Genomic DNA, 22,354 nt, shown 5'->3' on the forward strand with positions numbered 1-22,354 from the left:
AATAATGCCGGGGCATGAGACTGATTCTCGAAGTAGTGCCATATAAAATCATCAGACTATACCTCAAAAAGTTTAAAATTACAATCAGCCTTTCCTTTGACAACACTGCATGTATGCAATAAAAAAAAAAAACAACAGAAACACGTGTAGATTAATAGAAAATAAATGTCAGAGGTCTATAATCCATTACACCCTGTATATTTTACATAGAAAGTGTTTTCTCACTCAGGACCATCAAGTTTAACAGGAAGAATATAATAAAGAATTAATATTTCATTTTAGATCTGGCTACTGAAATACCTTTGCCATTCTTACCTCTTGATTGCCTTTAGAACTAATTCATACATATAGACTAGTTTCAGTATAAAAAGTAGGAGATGAAACTTTCCTCTAACTCAGACTTACCCCGCAACCCAATTAATTTTTAGAAAGTACTTCAACTCAGAATTTCATTGTGACACTTATACCTCTTGGTTTTCCTTTAATGACTCACAACGTCATGAGGGAATCTCATCTTTAAGTCAGAACCTTTCTGGGTTTAGCAGAATCACGAAATCATGACTGCAATTACCTCAACCTTTAATAATAATGAAGGCAGCAATGAGAACTAGAAAGCCAAATACTAGACAAAATGTTGGCAGTATTTTTAATCTTTGAAGTTTAATGTGAAGTGAATTATAACCAGAAAGATTTTTAGCAGCAAGAACTGTCCACACTGCTATCAAAGAGCTATTTCTATCACTGTTGCTCCTCTTCCCGAGGCAGGAAAGACAGCAGAGTGAAAGCATCGGTGAAAATAGATTACGGTTTATTGCAATGAGGGATGGAGCTCTGTGAAAGGAAATTGCTTCTTCAGGCCAAGGAGCAGTACAGATGCTCTTTTGGGAAGAACCATACTGTCCACCCCTCACTCATTGCTTACTTTCTATTTAAAAGTGAAGCACAAACCCAAAGAAATGTTTTATATCTGGAATTCTAGCAACACCAGGTTGTAGTGAGGGGAGAGACAGGGACTGAGTTATTTTAGCTAGCTGGCCAATCTGTGATAAATAAGGATGGGGTAACATGCCAGGTCTTCCCAGCATCAAGTTCTGCTTAACGGCATAGGGTCTCATTTGGGTCTGCCGTGTACGCGGGGAGAACAATATGGCCCAATTTTTGAGTCCTACAAGTACCTCAACACAAGTGAGATAGTGAGGAAATCTCACGACAGTGCTCCAGTTAAAAACTTGATGGGGCTTTTTAATGGTAGCCTGAGGGATTTTGGTAACGGCAGCAGCACAAGAAATCACGGTACTCGTTTTCACAGAACAGAAAACAAAGAGGGCATATAAGTGTAGGTACGTGGAAGGAAAGACACTGTGTTTTAGTTTAAACTTGCTGCTGTTTGGATTTAAGTAGTTTTGAGTTTGTACAGCAGACCGAGAACCAGACATTCTGACTGGACTAAGCTCCACTGCAAAAAAAAATAAATGTATTCCTGTATGCTGTGTCCAGCCTAAACCAGCTGTTGCCTTCTCAAAGCCCAGATGCTGTAACTACTTAAACTACAGGCTGGTTTATGACTTATTTCCCTACGTACTGTAGCCTACCGCCCACCCTTTGGAACACGCGTTCCTGTGAGCACCCGACCCCTCTACTTTTCTCCTCTCGTTTTTTTAACAGGCGTTTCCCTGAGCCTCAGCACCACACCGGGCACCCCCCCGAGCAGCCATCCCTGACGGGCCCCCCGCCCACCGCCCCCTCAACGGCTGCCGGCGGCCGTTGGACCGGCCCGGGGGGCGGGGCTCCGGCTGCCGGGGAGGTGCCGCCGACCAGCGGCCGGAAGAGGCGCGGCTGCTGCGAGCGGGGCGGGGCGGGGCGGGGCGGGGCGGGGCGGGGCGGCGGTTTCCACGGCAACAGCGGCGGCGGCCGAGCCCGGCCGACATTTTGTGGGCCGAGGTCTGTGCTGCGCCGGGGGGCGAGGTTGTGGGCGGGCGCTGTGGGTGTTGGGGAGGAGGGAGGGTGTCTTGTATTTAAAAAATATGATGGTATCGTTGAGTTGTCGGTGATGCTGAGCTAAAAAGGGGTCTCTTCGCCGGCTGGGGCAGCCTTGGTACCGCAGCGCTTGAATTTGAATAGTTCGGGTGAGTTAGATGGAGTGGTTTAAGGCCGTTTAGTTGGGAAGGGGCCTGCAGCCCGTCTGGTCTCGTCCCTGCCTCAGGAGCCCAAAAGCAGCGCCCACGTGTGCGGTGAGGGCTCTGGGTTGCTGCTTAAGCTGGGTGTGGGTGATCGCAGCAGCAGGCTGTGGGCACCTCAGGTGCGATGTGCTGTACAGCATTGTAGGCTGTAAGCCCCAGGAGCGTCTTCTAGGTTCTTGCATTTTCTCCTTTCCTGTTGTATGAGTACCTGTGGGGTTCTTACTTTCCCAATGCAATTGTCTCTTGTCTGCTCAGGCTTTAGGGTAGGGGATGTACACACGAGTTCAGGGATGCAGCTTGCTGCCTGCAAGTGCTTTTTTTTGACTCACTGAAAAAGATGGTGATGTTTCAAATAGACTGGAATATTTGGGAATGGAAAAATGTAAATATATTTCTTCTTCATAAAGAAGTCTTGCTTCAACATCTTCCACGATATTCCGTACTCACCAAGTTGTGGTTAGTAAGCTAGCACTTAGCAGACTTCACCAGAACTTTGTATCTGAAAACTTATCTAAAGCTTCAGCACTTGAGGCTACATGTTTTGAAGGGCCACTGCTGTACTCAGCCAACTAACACTTGACTGATCTCCGCATTACAGGCTGTCACAGATCAGCTCAAAAATTTGAAAGAGTTGGAGGTTTCCTATTGAAAATTTCATAACGTTTATTTTGTGGACCTCATCCTCTAGAATATATTTATGTGAGTCTTGATCGTACTAGGACATAATGTATTTTGGAGCAGGGGGTTGTCAGGTTAATTTGATAATAAACACTAAGCCTTAATCTGCTTTTGGTGCTTGTTTGCATAATAAAGTAATAGGGCATAAAATAAAGGGAGTTAGAAGAAAATTCATGATTTTTATTTGAGGGAATGGCTATAACTGGTGTTGGGCTTTTTTAATCAGGTGACAACAACATATAGCATACCTGGCCACTCAAAATTACTGCCAGGCTTGAACCAAAACACATTACAGTGATAAAGCACTATGTTATATTTGTATATTTTTTTTAAAAAAATGTTGATCCTAAGCAAAGCTGATGGCTTATGTTACTAAGTTTGTTTTTATGTGCTTAAACTATTTTATATTATAACTCAATTATTCATAATGTTGTAATCAATTAGTGAAGAAGTGAGACCAAACACCTTTCACTGATATTTTTTCGTCTTTATCTGACTTTCTGGGGGTAATTAAGCTCACAGTTTGAGCTATCCAGTGTTTATGTGTTTTCTTTATTAAGAGAAAAAACAACCCTGGCCACTCCATGAATTTCCTCTGGTATTAATAAAGTGCTTTATTATTGAAAGTGTCACAAATGTTTGCTTTTATCCGTTTTGTTGAAATTTTCTCTGAGGACTGTATTCAGGCTAAACAAGGGTTGTTCTCTTTGCAAAGCATGTTTGGCCAAGTGCCCCACAGGAAAGCACAATGAAAGCTCTTCCTAAATATGTGACTGCCAGGTAACTTCAGTGTCTGGGCAGGAGCAGGAGTTCAGCTTCCACGTGACATGCAGGTGAATACTAAGTTGTCTGGCTTCGTGTCTGTTGAACCCATTATAATCAGCTTCTATTTGTAGCGTGTGAGCTCCCAGTTTCCACATGTTAATATCGTCAAAGCCTGTTACAATTACAGTTTGAATTGAGTTGACAGAGGGTGCTTTATTTGCTTCAGGGTTCAGCAAATCACGTAGCAGGTGCTGAAGAAAGTAGATGTTGTTTTGCTTGGTTGTCCAAATGACAGTGGCTGACAGGACTATTGACAGCTTGAAGTAAAATCTACTTTACTCCCTTTCTGTCCGTTCAGCAGCAGGTAAGGAGGTGTTGCCCTCGTGCTTCTATTGGAGCGCCTGGGACACCGGCAGCAGGGCTGCCCAGTGAATCGAGGACGCTGCGTTACATCGTTACAGCGTTACATCAGCAGGGCTGTAAACAGCCAATCTCCTTTAGCATCAGGGCTTCTTCGCTATAATCAGCTTACACACCATTTGCTTATTACACCGAGCAAACCTGCTGTGGCACTGTTTGCGCAGTGTCTTATTCATGCTGTCCTTTTAAAAGTTTAAGGACTTCTTATCCACATGCCCACCTACTGTGCTAGCGCTGCTGTATATGTAACCCTTTTCCGACGGCTATTCCCGTCTCTGATTTTCTGAACAACAGGTGATTGCTGTGCATTTGAGCCAGAGTCATGGGACTGTTTGACAAGCTAGCAGGATGGCTTGGGCTGAAGAAAAAGGAGGTTCATGTTTTGTGCCTTGGTTTGGACAATAGTGGCAAAACAACGATCATAAATAAACTTAAACCTTCAAATGTAAGTAGCCTACTTAGTTTACTGTTGATGTTTTACTCCAGAGTTGATGTCTGTTTCAACTGTTTCTGCATGTTGTTATACTGATTGTGATCATGAAAAAGATGTGAAGAATTTTTTGATTTAGTACAGCGGTACAAATGTGTTTTACAAATTTCAAACCAACTAAAACTAAATGTCAGCAACCGTGTGCATGTTATGAAAACATAGAAGCACAGTGTTAACATGGCACATCTTCTAAGATCACTTAGTAAGGAAGGGTTTATGATGGCTGAGATGAGGCTTGTGCATCTTGGTTATATGCATTTGGAATATAGTGTGTTTTTGTTGCTTATATCAGGACACAGATTTTGTTTTTTAAATTCCATTGACTTTTATTTTTTTGAAGAGTACCACTGGACATTGTTTAAAAATATAACTCAGTCCAAGAGCCTGGTACTCTTCTATTCCTTGGAATTAGTATTCTAATGAGAAAGAAATAAAATGAGAAATGAAAACTGTAAAATTGCTTACTGTCTGTTGCCAGTCATTTGGGGGAATTGCTGCAATTTGAAACAAGAAAATTATATATATGTATATAATATCTATATCGATACATATATACGTATATAGAGAGAGATCTATATACACACAGAATTTTTGAGACCGTCCTTGTAGCAGGGTTTTTATGTCAGGATCACCTTAATAAAGGTGTCCTATCTAGAGCTGAATACTGACTTCAAGTTTTATCACAGGGGTAGATATAAGAGAAGGTCCTGAGGGATTACTTGATTAAATAGAATTTATTTCTCCTTTGCTTTATGGTAAGTCATGTGATAAGAATTTACTTCTGAATGTTTTCTTTTAATGTGATACTTTATGAGGGTGGCTTTGCATTCAACTTGCATAAGTCCTATCCTAGCAAGACATGGCAAATTCTCTAATGTGCAACAAATGTCATTTGATCAGATTTCATGAAATTGGTTTTAGTAAGTTCAGTCAGCAGATGATTTTCAGCTCTGGATATTCTTAAGAACAGTGCAGTCTTCTTAAGAACAAGTGCTGCTTTGCTGTAGGAACAATATATCAATTGTCTGGCAATTAGAAGTGTTTCTCTGCCTGCCTGCGGTTGTATCAGCTGGGCCTCATAAATACATTTGAAATAGAGGAGATGATATTATTTCTTTAACATTTATTTTGCACAGATTTTCCCTTGTGGACAGGAAGTGCTGACTAAACCGTTTAGGATGGTGAAATACCATTCTCACAATAAAACTGTAGATGGATAAACTTAGCTTGTTTCAGTTGCATGGGAAGGGTAACTACTTTAATCGTGTTTTTAATAAGGGGCTCTAGGAAGTTTGTGAAAGGATTGTGTATCACTTTCTCAGCTCTATAATCTGAGGATCTTTGTAATCTAAATGTGATCTGTAATCTAAATGTAACCTTTCTCCCTGCTCAGTATTGCTACTTCCTGAAGGAGCTATTATTCTGTTGTACCGATTTAGCTGAGAGGTTACTTCACTAGCTCAGCAGTAAATCTGGTTACCAGTCAGGTCTATGAATAACACTTCACACTTTGGCCATTCCTCCAGTGATCTGGTAGTTTGAGTAGAGCTATGATTAGGCCATTGTGTAGTATACCTTCCAGCTTCAGACAGACTCTTCCAGCCTGATAGTAGAAACTGAGTATGGCTTGTCTGGTGCTTTGACACAAGTACACCCTCTTCTGTCAAAGAGACTTTGGGCATTGTGCAGGCTTGTTTGTGCTGACCTTGTGGTCGTAAGAGTGCACGAGTATTTTGAACTTCGACCTCAGTCACAGTCTTCAAGCTGTCATCTTCTACATTAACATATATCGTCTTTATTTCTTAGGTAACGTCCACATGGACACACACAGTCTAATGTAATCTCACTTCTAAGGATGAAATGTCTTCAGTGCTCTTGTCCAATTGTATCTGCTGTTTTTCCTAGAAAATGAAAACCTTGATTGTGAATTATGCTTTTCTGGGAACTTATTTAGTAACAGTATGTAGATTTATAAAAATCTTCTGTATTGCACAGTGTATTTTGCGTATTGTATTTTGTATTGGGGAAAAATAGATGTGTGATGTATTCGTGTTACCAATATATTTCAATATTTACGTCTTTTCTAATTTGATTTAAAAATTTAAACTTTCTTTCCCTTATAGGCTCAAACTCAGGACATCGTTCCAACAATAGGATTCAGCATAGAGAAATTCAAGACATCCAGGTAGCAGTTTCTTTAATTTTCTCCCTTTTAACTGTAATAATGTACAACAGTTGGACTTGCATCACATCTTTAGTATAATGTAACTGAGCGTAATGGTGTGCTGGTGTATTGAAGTGTCATGTAGCCTGCTGCAGTGTTGTAGTATCCAGGAGTCTTAGCTGCAATTCTGGACTGACAGTGCTAGAATATATAGTTTTATAGCAGTGCAAAACACGGAATATATGTTAAGTATTTTTTGTTCTTTAATAAAAGCTTTGTGGTGGTGTGTTATGAGCTTCTGATTTCTTTCTTAACAGTTTCAGACTGGGAAGCTGTTACGGTCTTGAGGACAGGCAGTTACTTAGGTGGCAACCTGTATTCCGATAAGCACTCTCACTGGAGAGACTCTGAGGAGATTACAGTCGAATCTCATTAAATGAAAAATGGTGGTTACAGCCTTAGCAATGGAAAGATGCCGGGGCAAAGGTCAGGAAAGGAACAAATCATTGGCTGAGTGAAGGCCAAGCTATTAGGAAAGCTAGGATGTATGTAAGGGATATGGTGAGGCAAAAATGTTTCAGAGAGGTAACATTAGATATTAGTTTATTATTTTGTAACCTTCATTGTATATTTTTAATGGGTGCAGTCAGGCTGCAAGGCAATTGTTTCCTCCTTGAGCTGACATGTGGGATTGATGGGTTTCCTGTTTCTACGGGAGACTCACAGCTGTATTCTCTCTGAGTAAAGCACATAAGACAGGTTTGGGAGTGTGAGAATGTAAATCCATTTATATTACTTTCCTTTATCCTGGTCCTGTAACAGGAGAAGCGACCTGCAGTTATACAATGTAGAATGTTTAACCAAACAAAAGAAGTTCTAGTATTACAATCAAAACATTGTTTTGGAGTTGCTAAGAACTTTGTACGTGGCAGGGCAGCTGGTCTAGAACCTGGTAATGTCTGGATATAGACTGGAAAGAATGTTTTGAGACCTCCTCATTTTGATACTGCTTCCACTCTGGAAGCTATGTGGGACTATCCAAAATAGGAAAACCTAGTATTGCTTTCAGTGTGGCCTCAGTAGACGTTTCAGAAGTGGATCAGAGTTTTCTTGTCATGTTCTGGAAGCTGACCTTGTGTTTAGCACTTGTGTGAAATCTCAAAGTTGCAAAGACTGTCCTTTGTAGCTTGGTCACCTGCAGAAACCTGTTATTGCCAGAATGTGATGCCTCTCTGAAGGCAGAGTGGTGTGTGTGGTTTTTTGTTTGTTTTTAGTTGTTTTTTTTTTAAAGCTATTTCTGCCTACAGAATCTTTTTGATGCTGTCCATGCCTGTCTAAGGACAGAATTTAAGACAGGATGTGCGTTTTAAGTCATGGCTCTTCCAAATTTTATATACTCAACATTGTAAACGACATCCAATGATAACGTGATCAAAAGAGGGGCAGAATGGGAGCTTATTTTGTATTCAGTACAACTTCCTGTAATTGATTTAGTTCTTTTTGCAGAGAATAAACATATTTTTTCTGTTGTGAAGTATTTCTACAAGACCACAAAGCTGGGTAGGATAGTTTGAAGGCAGATACAGGAGCCAAAGTTCCTTTTGGAATCTTTCACAGATAACTGGGATTCAAGTTGATCTGGCTCTCTCTGTCGGGGTAGCAAAGTAAGTAGGTTGGTTTTGGTTTTGTTCTTTGTGCCTGATTTTCTTTTCTTTACAGTTTGTCTTTCACAGTGTTTGATATGTCAGGCCAAGGCAGATACAGAAACCTCTGGGAACATTACTACAAGTAAGCCGATTATTTGTTTTATAGCATTGCTGTTCATATTAGCTGGCATGTACATGGAAGTCTAATAATACCTAGTGCTTAGAAATGAGTTAGAGAAGAATTGTGCCTGGTGTTCGACGGGAGGTTGGTCTGAATAAGGACAACTATTTTAAAAAGAATTGATATGCTGTTAATTATCATAATTTTGGGGACATCTTGTTATCTCAAAGATTGTGGGAGAGTGCTAGAGGTAAGATTTAAATTTTAAAAACAAAAAATCCTATTGGAAAGCACCAAGATAAATTAGGTCTCTTCTGTAAGGAAGAGACTTTAAGAACCAAAAGATACTGGCTGGTGGCTAAGGGTTGCTTTTTTTGTTTGTTTAGTTTTGTTTTAAATACGTGAGGAGCCTCAGAGGATGAAGTGGCACGTGTAAACTAAGAATTTGATCAAGTATCCTTGAATGTTACTTATGAAGTAGGATGTTTACTGTATTTTATAACATTATTGTATTCATAGAACCACAGAATGGTTTGGGTTGGAAGGGATCTTAAAGACCACCTAGTTCCAACCCCCTGCCATGGGCAGGGACCCCTCCCACCACACCAGGTTGCCCAAAGTCACGTCCAACCTTGAACACCTCCAGGGACAGGGCATCCACAGCTTCTGTGGGCAACCTTTTCCAGGGCCTCACCACTGTCTGAGTGAATAATTTCTTCTTTATAGCTAATCTAAATCTAGTTTAACTAGTATTCTAGTTTAAAGCAGTTACCCCTCGTCCTATCACTACACACCCTGGTAAAGAGTATCTCCTCATCTTTCCCGTAGGCCCCCTTTAAATACTGGAAGGCTGCTCTAAGGTTTCCCTGGAGCCTTCTCTAAGCTAAACCCCAGCCTGTCTTCACAGGAGAGGTACTTTTGCCCTCTGAGCATTTTTGTGGACACCCCCTGGACCTGCTCTAGTAGGTCCGTGTCTATTGTACCAGGGGCCCCAGAGCTGGATGCACTGTTGCAAGCATTGACTTACTAGTAATAGACACTATTGTCAATTTTTCGAGCTGCTGATGAAACTTGAAGCTTTATTTCTGTTACTTCACTGGTGTTCTGTAATACCTGTTGCTGATCAACAGAACTTGAATGTTACTATATCACACAGAAACAGCTTGTGTTCCCCATTCTGGAGATTATCGTTTAAATATTTGATTAATATGAAATGTGATAGACCTTAAAGCATTCTTTAATTGAAGATTAATACTACTTCTTTTCATGTCAAAATTGTGTTAACAATTTGAAGACTTGTGGGGGCGTCACTTTCAAGAGTGTTCTATGTCTGTTTCCCAGAACTTTTGGATTTCAATAGCTGATGCCCTTAGGCTGCTCTCAAAATGCTAGCTGAGTGTTTCATAAGTAAATGATTTTATCTGACTGATGTATTTAATGCAGTAAATTACTCCTTGTGTGGCATAAACTGCTTTTTTTTTTAATGTTAATGGGAAGGGAGTTTCTTAGTTAATGTTGATAGTGAAACATACACTTGTATCCACTTTTGTTCCTGATCCAGTGCAGTAGTCAAATCCTGAAGATTAACTTTTGCTAAAAATAATATAAAATAATTACGTACTGTTTAGTTTATAAAGTTAAGCTAGATTTAATTTTATAAGAACAGAAAGTATGCCAGTTAATTCTGATCAAATATCTGTGTTGAAGTAGTTGCCTCAAAGTACTTAAAGCTTGCCCTTATATTTGGCTTGAACCTATCCTCTAGGTTGTCCTCAAAGGACAGGTGTCTTAAATATTTGTAAGTTTATGTTGTGTTCCTGTCACTGCTACCTGTTTGTGAAGCTATTTTGTGTTAGTAAATACATGCTAGGACTCTGTTTCCTGTAGATAAAGATTTTGAGAGTACAATATTTAAATATTAGCTGAAACAGTCATAGTATTTTTAATTTACTATTCACGTTCTGCCGTATTTCACAAAACACTGGACATTCTCCTGCAGTCTTAGACTGGTCAAGGTATTTCTTTTTGTCAGTAGGGACTGTTTTTTGTGCTGTTTTGTTTTATAGGTGGGTTTTTTGTCTGGGACAAAGATAGTACTAAGGGGTATGGTTGAAGGGGTGAAGAAGTACCTTTAATTCTCTCTCAGATAAATGTTAAAAAAAAAAAAAGGACAAATAACTATTCCATTAACATGTAAATTAAGAATACTTTTTCTGGGTCTCCTATAGGTGTTTTTCTGAATTATTTTGCTTTCAAATAAGTTTCAATAAATGAAACATGAAATATAAATAATATGCTGAAATCAGGAGTTGAATGGCACATTTACATTTTGACTGTGGTCATTTTGCCAGCAAAATGTCTTGGTGATTTGAAATAGTAGAAAAATTTTTACCTATTTTTAAGATATTTTTTTTTAAATAAAATCCTATTTATGCAGACTTTTGTGAAAGTTAATCTGCATGTGCCTGGTTGTTAAACAGCTGTTTTTCTTTAAAAATCAACTTCAATTTTTAAAGAAAAATTCTAAATAAAATTGTTTTAGTGTAGGAAACAAAGGATTTTTACAAAAAGCTACAGGTTTACTTTGTGATCGCACTGTCAGCATAGCAGTCAGTTATGTTTTCAGAGTTCATTTTTCAGTCTCAGTGGTGAAATCAAGATTTTTGAAGAGTCTGTTGTGTAGGCTGAACCTTGTAAGAGTCACGCAGCTAACAATCTCAAGTCTCAAAAAATTTATGCAGGTTGTCAAAAGGTTGACTTTCAGAAATAGGGCTGGATTCAAATGTTAATGGCAAATAACAAAAATTAGAGGAAAAAAACAGGTTTGTTTGCTTTTTTGGTGTTTCTTCTGAAGCCTTTTCTTAATCACAGTTTAAGAGACCCTATAATTTGCCTCTTTGCTCTTTTTATGTTATGCAGAGAAGGCCAAGCCATTATTTTTGTCATTGATAGCAGTGACAAATTAAGAATGGTTGTGGCCAAAGAAGAACTTGACACCCTTCTGAATCATCCAGGTGAGGAGGCTTTTTTTCTCCTTCTGTCTCCATGTTTGTTATGTTGTAGTAAGAACAAATCTTCTTGCCTAACACATTCTGCATTCTGAGTATTTTAAAAATATTTTAGACATTCACGAATACTAGAATAATAGCCCTGGAAAAGTTTTTGTTTTTTTACATACCTGTTCTGACTTACAAACTGATCACTTATCAGTTGGCTACATTATGTTGGATTGCTTCTTCTTGGACTTCTTTCTTAATCAACATAAAACAAAAGTTGTGCTAGTTTGAAGAAGAATTGATTTTGACCTTTTGGAAGCTGGAGAGCCTGTATACAGTGACTAACATACACAAAATTTCCATGCCTGAATTTTTCCATGACTACTAGTGCCTTTAATGTAACTCTTCATTTATCTTTTCTTCATTATTAGAAGATATCCTGGCATCCTTATTTCTGGTTATTTACACCAGTCAGTTTCAATTGCCTGTAGAAGGATACGTGGGGCAGGAGAGGATGTGAGGAGATTGCTGGTGAGGCATTTAGTTTTAGAGGCTTTTACTTTTTTCCTATGAGGCTGTATTCTCTTCAGTAAGTTTTGAGATCAGTCAACTCGTCCCTTCTTTGCCTTTCCATATGGCCACCATTATTGGAATCAAATTACATATTTATAAGCAAAGTGCAATTTTGATTGACTTTCAGCACTGTAGTAGTTGTTCTGAGTAGCCAGAGTGTAAAACTACTTGCAGGAAATTTAAAAGTGAAATCATACTGCAACTTTGTATTTATTAAGCTAGTAGAGCCTTAACTTGTGGGGTTACAGTACTACAAGTGAAAAAAGAGAAATACTTCTATATTTCTAAACAATAATAGTAGTGTGAGATAGGAGCAATTGTATTGCTATGGTTTCATTTTCCCTGCAGGCTGCATGTACTACATGAGCTCATCAGTAAAGATGCTGTAGCTGAGTGTATGTGAGCTGACTGGGCCCTCTTTGTTTCATGTTTAGAGGAATGGGCCGCTTCAAGTGCAGACACTGAAAGGACAGGCTTGCAAAGTTCAAGGGGAGGGAGGAGGTGAACCAAGGGCTGCAGGTGGATTACATAAGGATCAGGGAACTAACAAAGCAGGTATTAACCACACTAGTAAAAAGGTGATTCTGTTGATAAAAGGGAAACCACGTAAGACTAAGGACAGGAGGTAGACACAACTGTAGTATGTAGTGCTGTATTATAACACAAAAGAGTAAAAAGCGTTAAGGCTGAGAATATGCAGCTTTGAGTATTGTATTTAGGTATTAACAGGTTACTAGCACTGATCTAGTAGGTCAGCTCTCTTCAGCTTTTGATATGCTTATGTCTTCTCATCCTGAAAGATCATGGCTGTGGCCACCTGGTATATTCCCTAGCACCAAGGAAGCGGACTACTGTATTTTTGCCTTGGTGCAGCTCAGGTGAAGTGCAGCCATAGCATTCCTATTTTATCCTTTGGGATTTTGATAGATCTTAATCCAAGAGAACCAAAGAGAATAATGTTTGATAAAAGTAACTATTAACCGAATCAATCTATAATTGCTTTACTACAGCAATATTTTTATTTGCATTACTGTTGTTCTACCCTTCTTCTACATGCCCTACTTTCTCCCCCTCTGTGCTTCTGCCTCTGTGAACCCCCTGTTGTGGTTTAAATGTACATGCTCACAGTTTAAGTGGATGCTGGGTAATAACCTTGAATAGATTCCTGTCCCTGAAAAATCTTAGCAATCCTTCAGTAAAACAGGCTTTGCCTGAAGTGGTCAGGTGAAAGGGAATGTGAAATGTGAAGCATTAATGGTGTTAGAAGTTGTACTAGCTGGGATTGTTTTGAAGATCAAAACTACTGCTTGTGATAGTGGACTGTGCGCTCGACAAATAACAGCTTGTTTAATGATCACTGTTAGGTTATTACTTCAGCATTTTGCAAAATCACAGTCGTTAGATTACCTAGTCAGACATTGACTCTTGGGTCACTTGACCTCCAGTACATGCTTCTAAAATAAAATGAAATTTCTGTACATTTGAAATGCTTTGTATAAAATTACACATTACATGTCTCTAGTGTCTGTGTTTTGTTTTGTTTTTAATGAGTTAGCTCATAACTTTTTGAAACAAGCAAACGTTAGCTTTCCATCAATAACCACAAAAAGATGGGAAGGATGGGGTATAGCATAGTAGGAAATAATAAAGTAGGAAAAAATGTGTCTGTTTATCAGTTTATTTAGCAAACATCTTTTAGTGTGCATTTATGAGTATATGCAGGTAGGTTGTACCCCCTTGTCAAGTGCTCAACAAAAAAAAATCTACGCTGAGAATTCCTTGGTAAACTTGGCTATCTGCGTATGTGATGTTAAACTTCTGAGGTTTGAACATATCCGTAAACTGCAACCTGTGGGTGCAAGAGTTCATTTAATTACACTTTAGGTTAGTGTAAAAGTATCATTTGAGAGACACAAAAGCTATTCAGCTGTGGAATTAAAACAGAAAATTAATTATATTCTTTCTGTGTTTCTATTTTAAGGCCTTTGATTCATGTTAGAGGATGTCAGAGGAAAAAGTAGCTCTAGACAGGGTAAACAGTTCTGAAAACATACGCATTTTGTTGAGCACTCATGATGTCTGAGTATGGTTGTAGTAGTAGTATCTCCCCTGGATTTGTGGGAAGGTTCAGTAAGAGGTTAGAAAAGAGCATAATTAAGAAGTTCAATTCATTTCAGTGTTAGGAGAGTTGGTTTTTTAAGGGGGTTCTCCCTCCCACCCTTCCCAGCAGGGTCAGCTGGTTTATATTTGGAGGTTCCAGATAAATCCTTAGCTTCTTTCGTATGGAAAACAACCTCTTCTCTTTACTATTCTAAGATGCGCCTCCATGGAAGTTTTTATCATGGTTTCTTTAAAGATCTTTTTGTATGAAAAACTGATGGGTTGATTCAAATCCAAATTTTCCAAAATCCCATAATTAATCTTTTTAAATAACGTGGAACATTTTCTGTAGTTGGCACTGATACAAGTAATTTTTTGTCAGCTTTATTCTCTCCAACCTGGCAGATGTATACTTTCATTCTTTGCAATGACTCTCTAGCCTTTCATGGTAATCAAATCATGGTCTGAACTTTTGGGTAGACCTGTGCGGTGTCAAGAGTTGGACTTGATGATCCTTAAGGGTCCCTTCCAACTCAGGATATTCTATGATTCTATGATCAGAGAGGCTGTTCCATGTGTAAATACACCAGAAACTAACAGTGTATCAGAGTCCTTGGTTTGGACTGTGGTTCCCGCTACTAACTGCAAAGAGCTTCTGGAACAGAAGCCTTTGTTTAAGTGCAGGTCAGATAAGGGATGTCCTGATGCCTGCATCTTTTCTTATTTTATGAATTTTAAAGAAAGTAATGGATGTACTCCAGGATGCTAAGGGATAGTGCAGACGACTCATATGCATCTACTTTTGGGAGGATATGAAGGAATGCAGATAATTTTTCTGTTCACATTACACATCCAATCTTCACTAAACAGAAGCACACATAGTATTTGTAGGAAACTGCTTGAACTCCTGTTCCTCAGCTTCACCAGCAACTTCTACCTACAGCTTTAAATATATGTGTAAGGTAGGGGGAGATCCCACCTACCAGAAAGTTTGAGCTTTCTTGAAGCATGCATCAGAGGCCATGTGACCCAACAGTGTGCATCTTGGTAGGATACAACCTTCAAAGAATTGCAGTTACAGGTGAGCAGAATACCTTCTTGTATTGTTCGTAGCTTGTTACTTGCAGAGATCGTGTTGCATATTGTCATGGTTCTATTTCTGCCTGTGCCTAGATATTAAGCACCGTCGACTGCCTATTCTGTTCTTTGCAAACAAGATGGACCTCAGGGATGCAATATCATCTGTGAAAGTATCTCAGTTATTGTCATTAGAAAACATCAAAGACAAGCCCTGGCATATCTGGTAAACTTTCCTTTTATTTCTACTCTTCTGTTGGTAATTTGTATCCATATTTTAGCTCTATCATGCCACTCAGTATTATATAATACAAACTAAATCTACCAAATAAAATGCTGTTCTGCCATATGTGAAATGAGTGGATACATTACAATACTTGCAATGAAATACATTTTATAGGCACAATACAATGCATTTGTGTAGACTGTAAGTAGAAAATTTTCACAAGATAACTGTTACTCGAATAATGAAATAGAGAACTTCAGTGAAACTGAAAAGCAATGTTCTTATCCGAAGAGTAGCTCTACCTATTTTTGCTGGGAAATTGTGTGGAATTGCCATCTGTGTTGCTGCTGGATTGTCTTGCAGGATAAATAATATCAACAGTGAAGCCTTTAGAATTGTTTTCTTTCAGTCTCCAGGTGCTGCTGTTAAAAGATCCCTTAGCAAGCTGTTCCTGTGGGAATTCAGAGAGACAGTATTGCACCACATAATGTCTGAGGTTTTTTTTAGTTTTAAGAACTATTGTATTTCCTTTCTGAAGGATGTTAAGCTTTCCTATAAATAAAAGAATTGTGTCCGTGTTGACAGGGGAAAAAACCCTTTGTGCTCATAAGTACTTTACAGAATTTTTAGAAGTACTTTACAGATTTTTAGCTTACAAAAGTTCTTATATTGTAAATTAAAATTGGTATCAGCAGCTAAGTGCTGCTGAGAACTAAAATTTTCATTTTAGGCCCTTTAATAATTAACTTGATTACCTGGGTGTTGTTTTGGGATTGTTGCTTTACACTGATGAATTCCCAAGCTCCTTGAGAAATAATTTGATAGATAACCACAAAGCAGTGCAGATTCACTGCTGTGTTAATTTGCATAAGCTGCAGAATGAGGGGCCTTAAATAGTTGTACCCCTGTGATTCAAAGGGTAAATTCACACCATTCTCATTGTGGTCTAATGTAAATGGACAGCCGTGGGGTGGCTATTAAAAGAAGTGTGTATGCACAGTACTTGTTTCCTCCAGTACTCCAACACCTTTGCTTTGTATAGGAACTGTGTGGGAGGAAGGAAGGTGCTACTTTGTTGGTCTTGTTGTAGACGGTAAACATATGTTTTACAGTATTTGTAGAGGGCGTTGTCGAAGTGTATCTGCAGCAGAACAATACAGCTGTCTCATGTGGGAGGTTTTCAAGAGCCCCTCATTTTCTAGGAATGATTCCAGTGTCTCAGGACTGTAGTAGTTACTCAGAACTAAAATCACATCTTGAAATGTTCTCATATTGGGAAGGTACTGTAGAATTAATCCTTTGAGAAGCAGTCTTCTCCAGGTGAAGAAAACTTAGTGTACATGCTACTTTGCAGTTCTGTAAATTACAGGTATAGTGATGAGTCCATTGAAACTGGTATTATTACAGTGTCTTCATAATTTGATTTGTTTCTTTCAGCGCCAGTGATGCTCTTAAAGGAGAAGGTTTACAGGATGGTGTGGACTGGCTCCAAGGTATACAATATGTAATTCTCTTGCTCTATTCTCATTCTGTTAAACTCTTTTCATTTTGTAAGATTTTCTTTATTTCCTTTGTTTTTTCTGTCCATTTCTGCTGTCAGATCAAATTACACAGTGAGTACTGATGCGATGCTCTGTCTCATGCTTACCTTTCATTTTTCTCCTTAATGTGCACACAAAGATCACGTTAGTTCTCTGCCAAAAGTGTGTACTATGAAATGTTAATGCATACTCTTGAAACGGTGCAAAACTTTCTTTTAGACAATAATAATACATGGTGCTCCTGAACTTTAATTTGTATAGTGGTAGCTCAGTTTGTTCTTTAATTTATTCTTACTGGCCTGTCCCAGTTTTCCATATCTTGTTGTTAAGCATTTGGAAATGGTGAATAAGCAGGCTAGAAACAAATACACTGATTTTGATTTTTTTTTTTGATGTAGCGCCCAAAAAAAACCTGCTTACATTGTAAGGATCCTAGCATATGCAGACACTCATAACCACATAGAAAATAACAGATCTGGCTTATATGATGTAATGCATACAAGTTCTTTAATTGCAAACTTGATGTGGTTGCTGTGTTGTCTCCTTATGTTGTGTATTGGTAAGGATTGGGTCTCTCTGGTCCTCCCGTGTGCTGCTAAATGTTTAGAATAGTGAAGTGTGGTATTCTTCTAATGTTAGTGCCCTCAATCTAATGTACATTGCTTACATTGTGAGTGTGTTAGGTAGTGGAGAATAACCGAAGTCTGAGAACAAAATGCCGTGCAAGATTTGTCTAGGTTGACGTGTTCTGTGCTGTGGTAGCCACTAGATGTCAGCAATGTCCCAGAGTTAGTGCCACCGAATTTCCTTCAAAGGTGTAACTAAGTAGTATCAGGCATTCTACCTGATTAACATTACCTCCTTGTGTCCTTGGGTACCAGACTGTCCTTTCTACTTAGAATCCTTTCTGTTAATTAGAAGGAGATAGTTGGTTTTACTAGGTTGTTACAGAATACAAAAACATTTGGTCATGTTTTCAGATGAAGATATACTAACTAAAAATGGCCTTTACAAAGAGATTTACTGTTTTGCAGAGAAACTGATGCATCCTCCACCATCTAAAAGAGCTCTGTAGTGGAGAAGCAGCACCTTACTGCTGAGCTTCCTTCACTGCTGTATTTCATTACAGAGAGTAGATTCCAAATCCAATGCTCTTTCCTGATTGTAGGCATAGTTCTGATTCTGTAATATCTTCCTGTGATTTCCAGGGCCTCCACTTGTCTTTAAGAAAACTTCTAAGCTTCAGTCCAGAGTTGGAGTTGATGATTTTGTACATAGCTTCAAGCTACTTAAAAAGCTTCACAAATACTAGTCTAAATATCTTCTGATGAAATATTTAAGTTGTATACATAGATTTTTTTAATCTCTGCAATTAAGTGCTTCTGCTGTCACTCGATTATATAGCTCTTTATAGCTATTCACTCATGGGTAGTTAAAATTCTTAATTTTCTGAGTTGAAATTATTCACAGATGTGTTCTACCTAAAAGAATTCCAATTAACTCACAGTTCAGCGCACCCTAAAAGCTTAAGTGGAGTTAGGTTTAAACTGGTTTGTCATCTAAGCATGTGCGGTTTGGCAGTTACACTTTCAGTGGATGAGGATTTCATTTCAATTTCTGCTATGATTCTCCTGCCCATTGCTAGTGCACTGGAGGAGAAAAATTGGAAGAACTCTGTTATATTGGTCTCTAAATCACAGATGTCATAAATTTAAGTGGAGGAACAGACACCTGGTTAATGAATATGTAGTATTTTTGTCAACAACTATACTTTTCTTAGCTAGTTTTTGCAGATCCATTGTAGGTCTTTTACAGACTCATACCTTCCCTGGTTTCAGGAGGGATCAGGTTTTACCTTTTTTTCCTCAGCAAGAGCTGAGATTACAATAGAAGTCCACATTACAAAATGTGGAAACAAGCAACACCATATCATCAGTAGGGTAAAACTAACCTGTCTCATGTCGGCTTAAACATAGCTCTCATTCCCTACTACTGCTTTTAATTAAATTGTGCTGACTTCCCCATATTGTAATGGGGATGCAGTATATTTATGCTAACTAAGAAAATCTTTGAAGTGAACTTGGAAGTGGCAATCAGGCTCTCAGTATGGAGAAGTGTGGTTATTGAGAGCAAGGATGTTTCCATGTGAATTATGCAAAAACAAACTTTAAATCCTTTGGTGTTTGTTGCTGTTGGGGAGTTAATTCTAGTTTAGTTATGTGGAAGCTGAAATGCGCGCAAGGAATTGAAATGTGTACTTCACGATTCTCAAACCTTGTTCTCATCCTTTATCTTAAGCTTGTAAAGGATAAAAATTATGTAGAATGCTCTTCATGTTTAATTAGCTATATTTGAGGAAAGCTACTTGGCTGTGGAGGAATTTCAGAAGTGGATGTGAGAGCAAATTGAAAACAATTCAAACTGGATTGTGCCCCACTATTTTAACGACACCAAAATATCTGTTGATGCAGTTCCATAACCTGGACTTCTGGGCTATGCTTTCAAAAAGTGAAATAAAACAATAATTCATTATACTTGTATTTAATACTAGTTGTCTCTTTTTATTAACAGATCAGATCCAAGCAATGAAGACATGAGAGATTAATAAAAGATGTGTGGCGTTCTCACTTACAAGCTTTGTTAGTAGGTGTAGAAGATCTTGGAAAGGAAGAAAGACTTGAAGAATACAGACAGTTCTGCTAAATATTCTGTGTTGATTTGTTTCCTTTTAGTATCACTTCCAGGAAAAATGCATTAGATAACATAGTACCTCAGGTATGCACATCCATAAATTAAATTGAATCTCGTGACTGGAGAGCATATTTAAAACCAAAAATGTGTAAATAATAAGCATCTGCATTCATTTTAGTTATAGGTGATAATTAGCCATCAGGAAGTGCTCCTATGTTTTTTTGGGGAAGACAACTTTTGAGCAAGTGGTAAAATTTATATTCCCAAGGAAGAATAATCAGCACTTCCTGAAATAAAGCTGATGAAATACTTAAAATTGGGCACCTGCAAACAGTAGGTATTTCTGGAACTTTTTACTGTAAATTGTGACATAGGTTTTTTAACAACCATCTGCAATAGGCTACTAGAAGATTATTTTGATTGAAGTTACAAGGATTCAAATATTAAGTGCAGCTGTTGCAAATGATTGCAGGTTTTTAAGGAACTGCTCATAATGAAACGTTACAAACTGTTTTTGTGATATGCCATGGTTATATTTGCATTCACATCAATAAGACTTTAAATGTACAGCATGTCACTTTTTTAACATAAAGATGTTCATTGATTGCCTTTACGTTATAGGTGTTCCTGGCTTTCAGTTAGTTTCATTTGGAATTTTTGTCCATTTTGTGATGGAAATAGCATTCTATACTGTAATAAAATGGTTCTGTCAAGTTGTTTTTTTTTAATTGCATGTATTTGTTATCCTTTCTGATAAGCTAAACTGCAGTTCCAGGTATTTGTAAAGCATACAATTGAAAATTATATTTTGGAAACACAGTTAAGGGGCAGTTCACTAGTTACACTAGTTACTAGATCATTAATATGAAATACATGTTATACTTCTGTTGTGTAAAAAATGCTTTACTTTCAAGAAGGATTTTTAATAAACTTTCTAACTTCAAAGGTGCAGTCTAAGTAACAAATTAAACCAATGCTAAGCACTCTATTTATGTCACGCCAACTCTTCCTCATTAATCCCTCTTCCTGTGTCTGATAAACAAGAAGACATTCACTGAGAGTGGTAAAGATGGTCCTCTACTGTATTTCACTTCCACTTAGTGATCCCTGTGGGAGGTGTAATATGTAGTTCTTGGAAAAGTTTTTTTTTTAATCTCCCATGTTAACATATAAAACACAGAAATATTCTGTAAGCATGCCTTTTATGGCTTATTTAACAGAGGAATATTTGGAGCAAAGGGAACTGCCTGAAATAATAAAACAGTTGCATGTACTTTAACTCTTTAATAATAATTGAATGTTAACTCACCTGCTTTGCTTAAGGGAGCTCTTACTGTAAAAATCTATCTTACAGGATGTTCTATTTCTGACAATTCTGTTTGTCATGAAAATATTTATCCTTCATGTCTATTTTGGTGATGCCTTTGGCCTTCTGTCAGCTGCTAAAAATGTACACAATCAAGTACAAAGGAGGAAAAAATCATATAACTGAGAAGTTTTCCGAACTCTGAATTGTGTGGCGACTCTTTGGTTTACTTTGCATTGGATAATATGGTAACAAAAATAATACTTGTTGGAGACATCTTTTTTTCCTGAGTAAAAATACTTTGCAATTATTTGGTTCACTTACTTGGTGTATTTAGTTTTAAGTTGACATTAATTTTTCCTTACCAAAGCAAGGTTTAAGTTCCTACATAAAACCTAACTGCGTTTCTGCCTTTATTGAATAAAAATGTTTTTGAATATGGACCTTAATGGCTTGCTGATGACTTGTTTATATTGGACCACATAAAGTACTATCTTTTTTCTTATGGTCATAGGAAGCAGTTTGAACCTACTGCTTTCTTCTTCCACCCACAAATCTGAGAGAAGTATCCTATTAACTTTTACTTTGTGCTTTCCAATGAAGTTATTAAGTCCTTTGAAAACAGCAGTTACTTATTTATGCTGATTACTGTCCCCCAGACCCAGTACAGATGGAGATCTCTTTGAATAAGTGAGAATGGGGACATTCCCTTCAGCGAAGTTTCATTTTTCAGTTACTCCTTTAGGCATCACATGGCTACTACTTCTAGAGCGTTTGTCATTGTTCTGTGGAACACAACTGCAGAAGGAATGTCTGCATGGAATGTCTTGCACAGGGACAAGCTCCATAACATGCACAGTTGCTACAGCCTTGAGCTGCTCTAATCGATTTGGTACAAGGATCATAAATAACAAAAAAGCCTCATGCATCTGTACAAAAGTGCTTCCTTGGAGTTTTTTTCTGAGGGCCCAGTAAATGTTGTTTTTTTAATACTTTTATCCCATTTAATTTAGAATGCTAATATAATTAGATTAATGAGTTTTACCTGGATGCTCCAAGGCAATTTGTATGTATGAGTTTGTTGCGCTTCAAAAAAAAAATAAAAAAAAATAGTTCCCTTGGAGATTTAAATGATGCTTGTAGAAAAGTCTGTTTTTGTTTTTTTTTCCACAGTGTTGCTATAGGTATATGTAGTTTTCAACTTCATAAGTGTGAAGCTGAAAGGCAATAGAGTGACTGAAAGAGCCTGTGAGACAGTTCAGTTTTGTCTTGACAACCTACGCAATGTGGTGTGCTATTGCTTCTCTTTCTGTTAAGCACTCGACTCTGCTAAGCATTTATGAATTTCCTTAAAATATGCCTGATCATGCATAAGACTGT

General features: G+C 38.0%; 1 protein-coding gene across 4 annotated transcripts; it reads left to right on the forward strand.

The window, feature by feature from the left end:
- The first annotated feature begins 1,851 nt into the window (after positions 1–1,851).
- On the forward strand, positions 1,852–21,423 carry ARL6 (ADP ribosylation factor like GTPase 6). Of its 4 annotated transcripts, none has more exons than XM_035315210.1 (9): positions 1,852–1,941; positions 4,338–4,488; positions 6,657–6,721; positions 8,417–8,485; positions 11,384–11,478; positions 15,307–15,436; positions 16,874–16,929; positions 17,037–17,049; positions 19,549–21,423. In XM_035315210.1, the coding sequence occupies exons 2-9, from the start codon at positions 4,366–4,368 to the stop codon at positions 19,580–19,582; spliced, it is 585 nt and encodes a 194-aa protein (XP_035171101.1). In that variant the 5' UTR covers positions 1,852–1,941; positions 4,338–4,365; the 3' UTR covers positions 19,583–21,423. The 4 variants fall into 4 exon arrangements, with proteins under 4 accessions (XP_035171101.1, XP_035171103.1, XP_035171104.1 ...); XM_035315212.1 differs by having other exon boundaries at positions 6,657–6,718; XM_035315213.1 differs by lacking the exon at positions 17,037–17,049.
- Positions 21,424–22,354: the final 931 nt, after the last annotated feature.

This window comes from Oxyura jamaicensis, chromosome 1 (assembly GCF_011077185.1).
Source record: "Oxyura jamaicensis isolate SHBP4307 breed ruddy duck chromosome 1, BPBGC_Ojam_1.0, whole genome shotgun sequence".
Lineage (NCBI taxonomy): Eukaryota > Metazoa > Chordata > Aves > Anseriformes > Anatidae > Oxyura > Oxyura jamaicensis.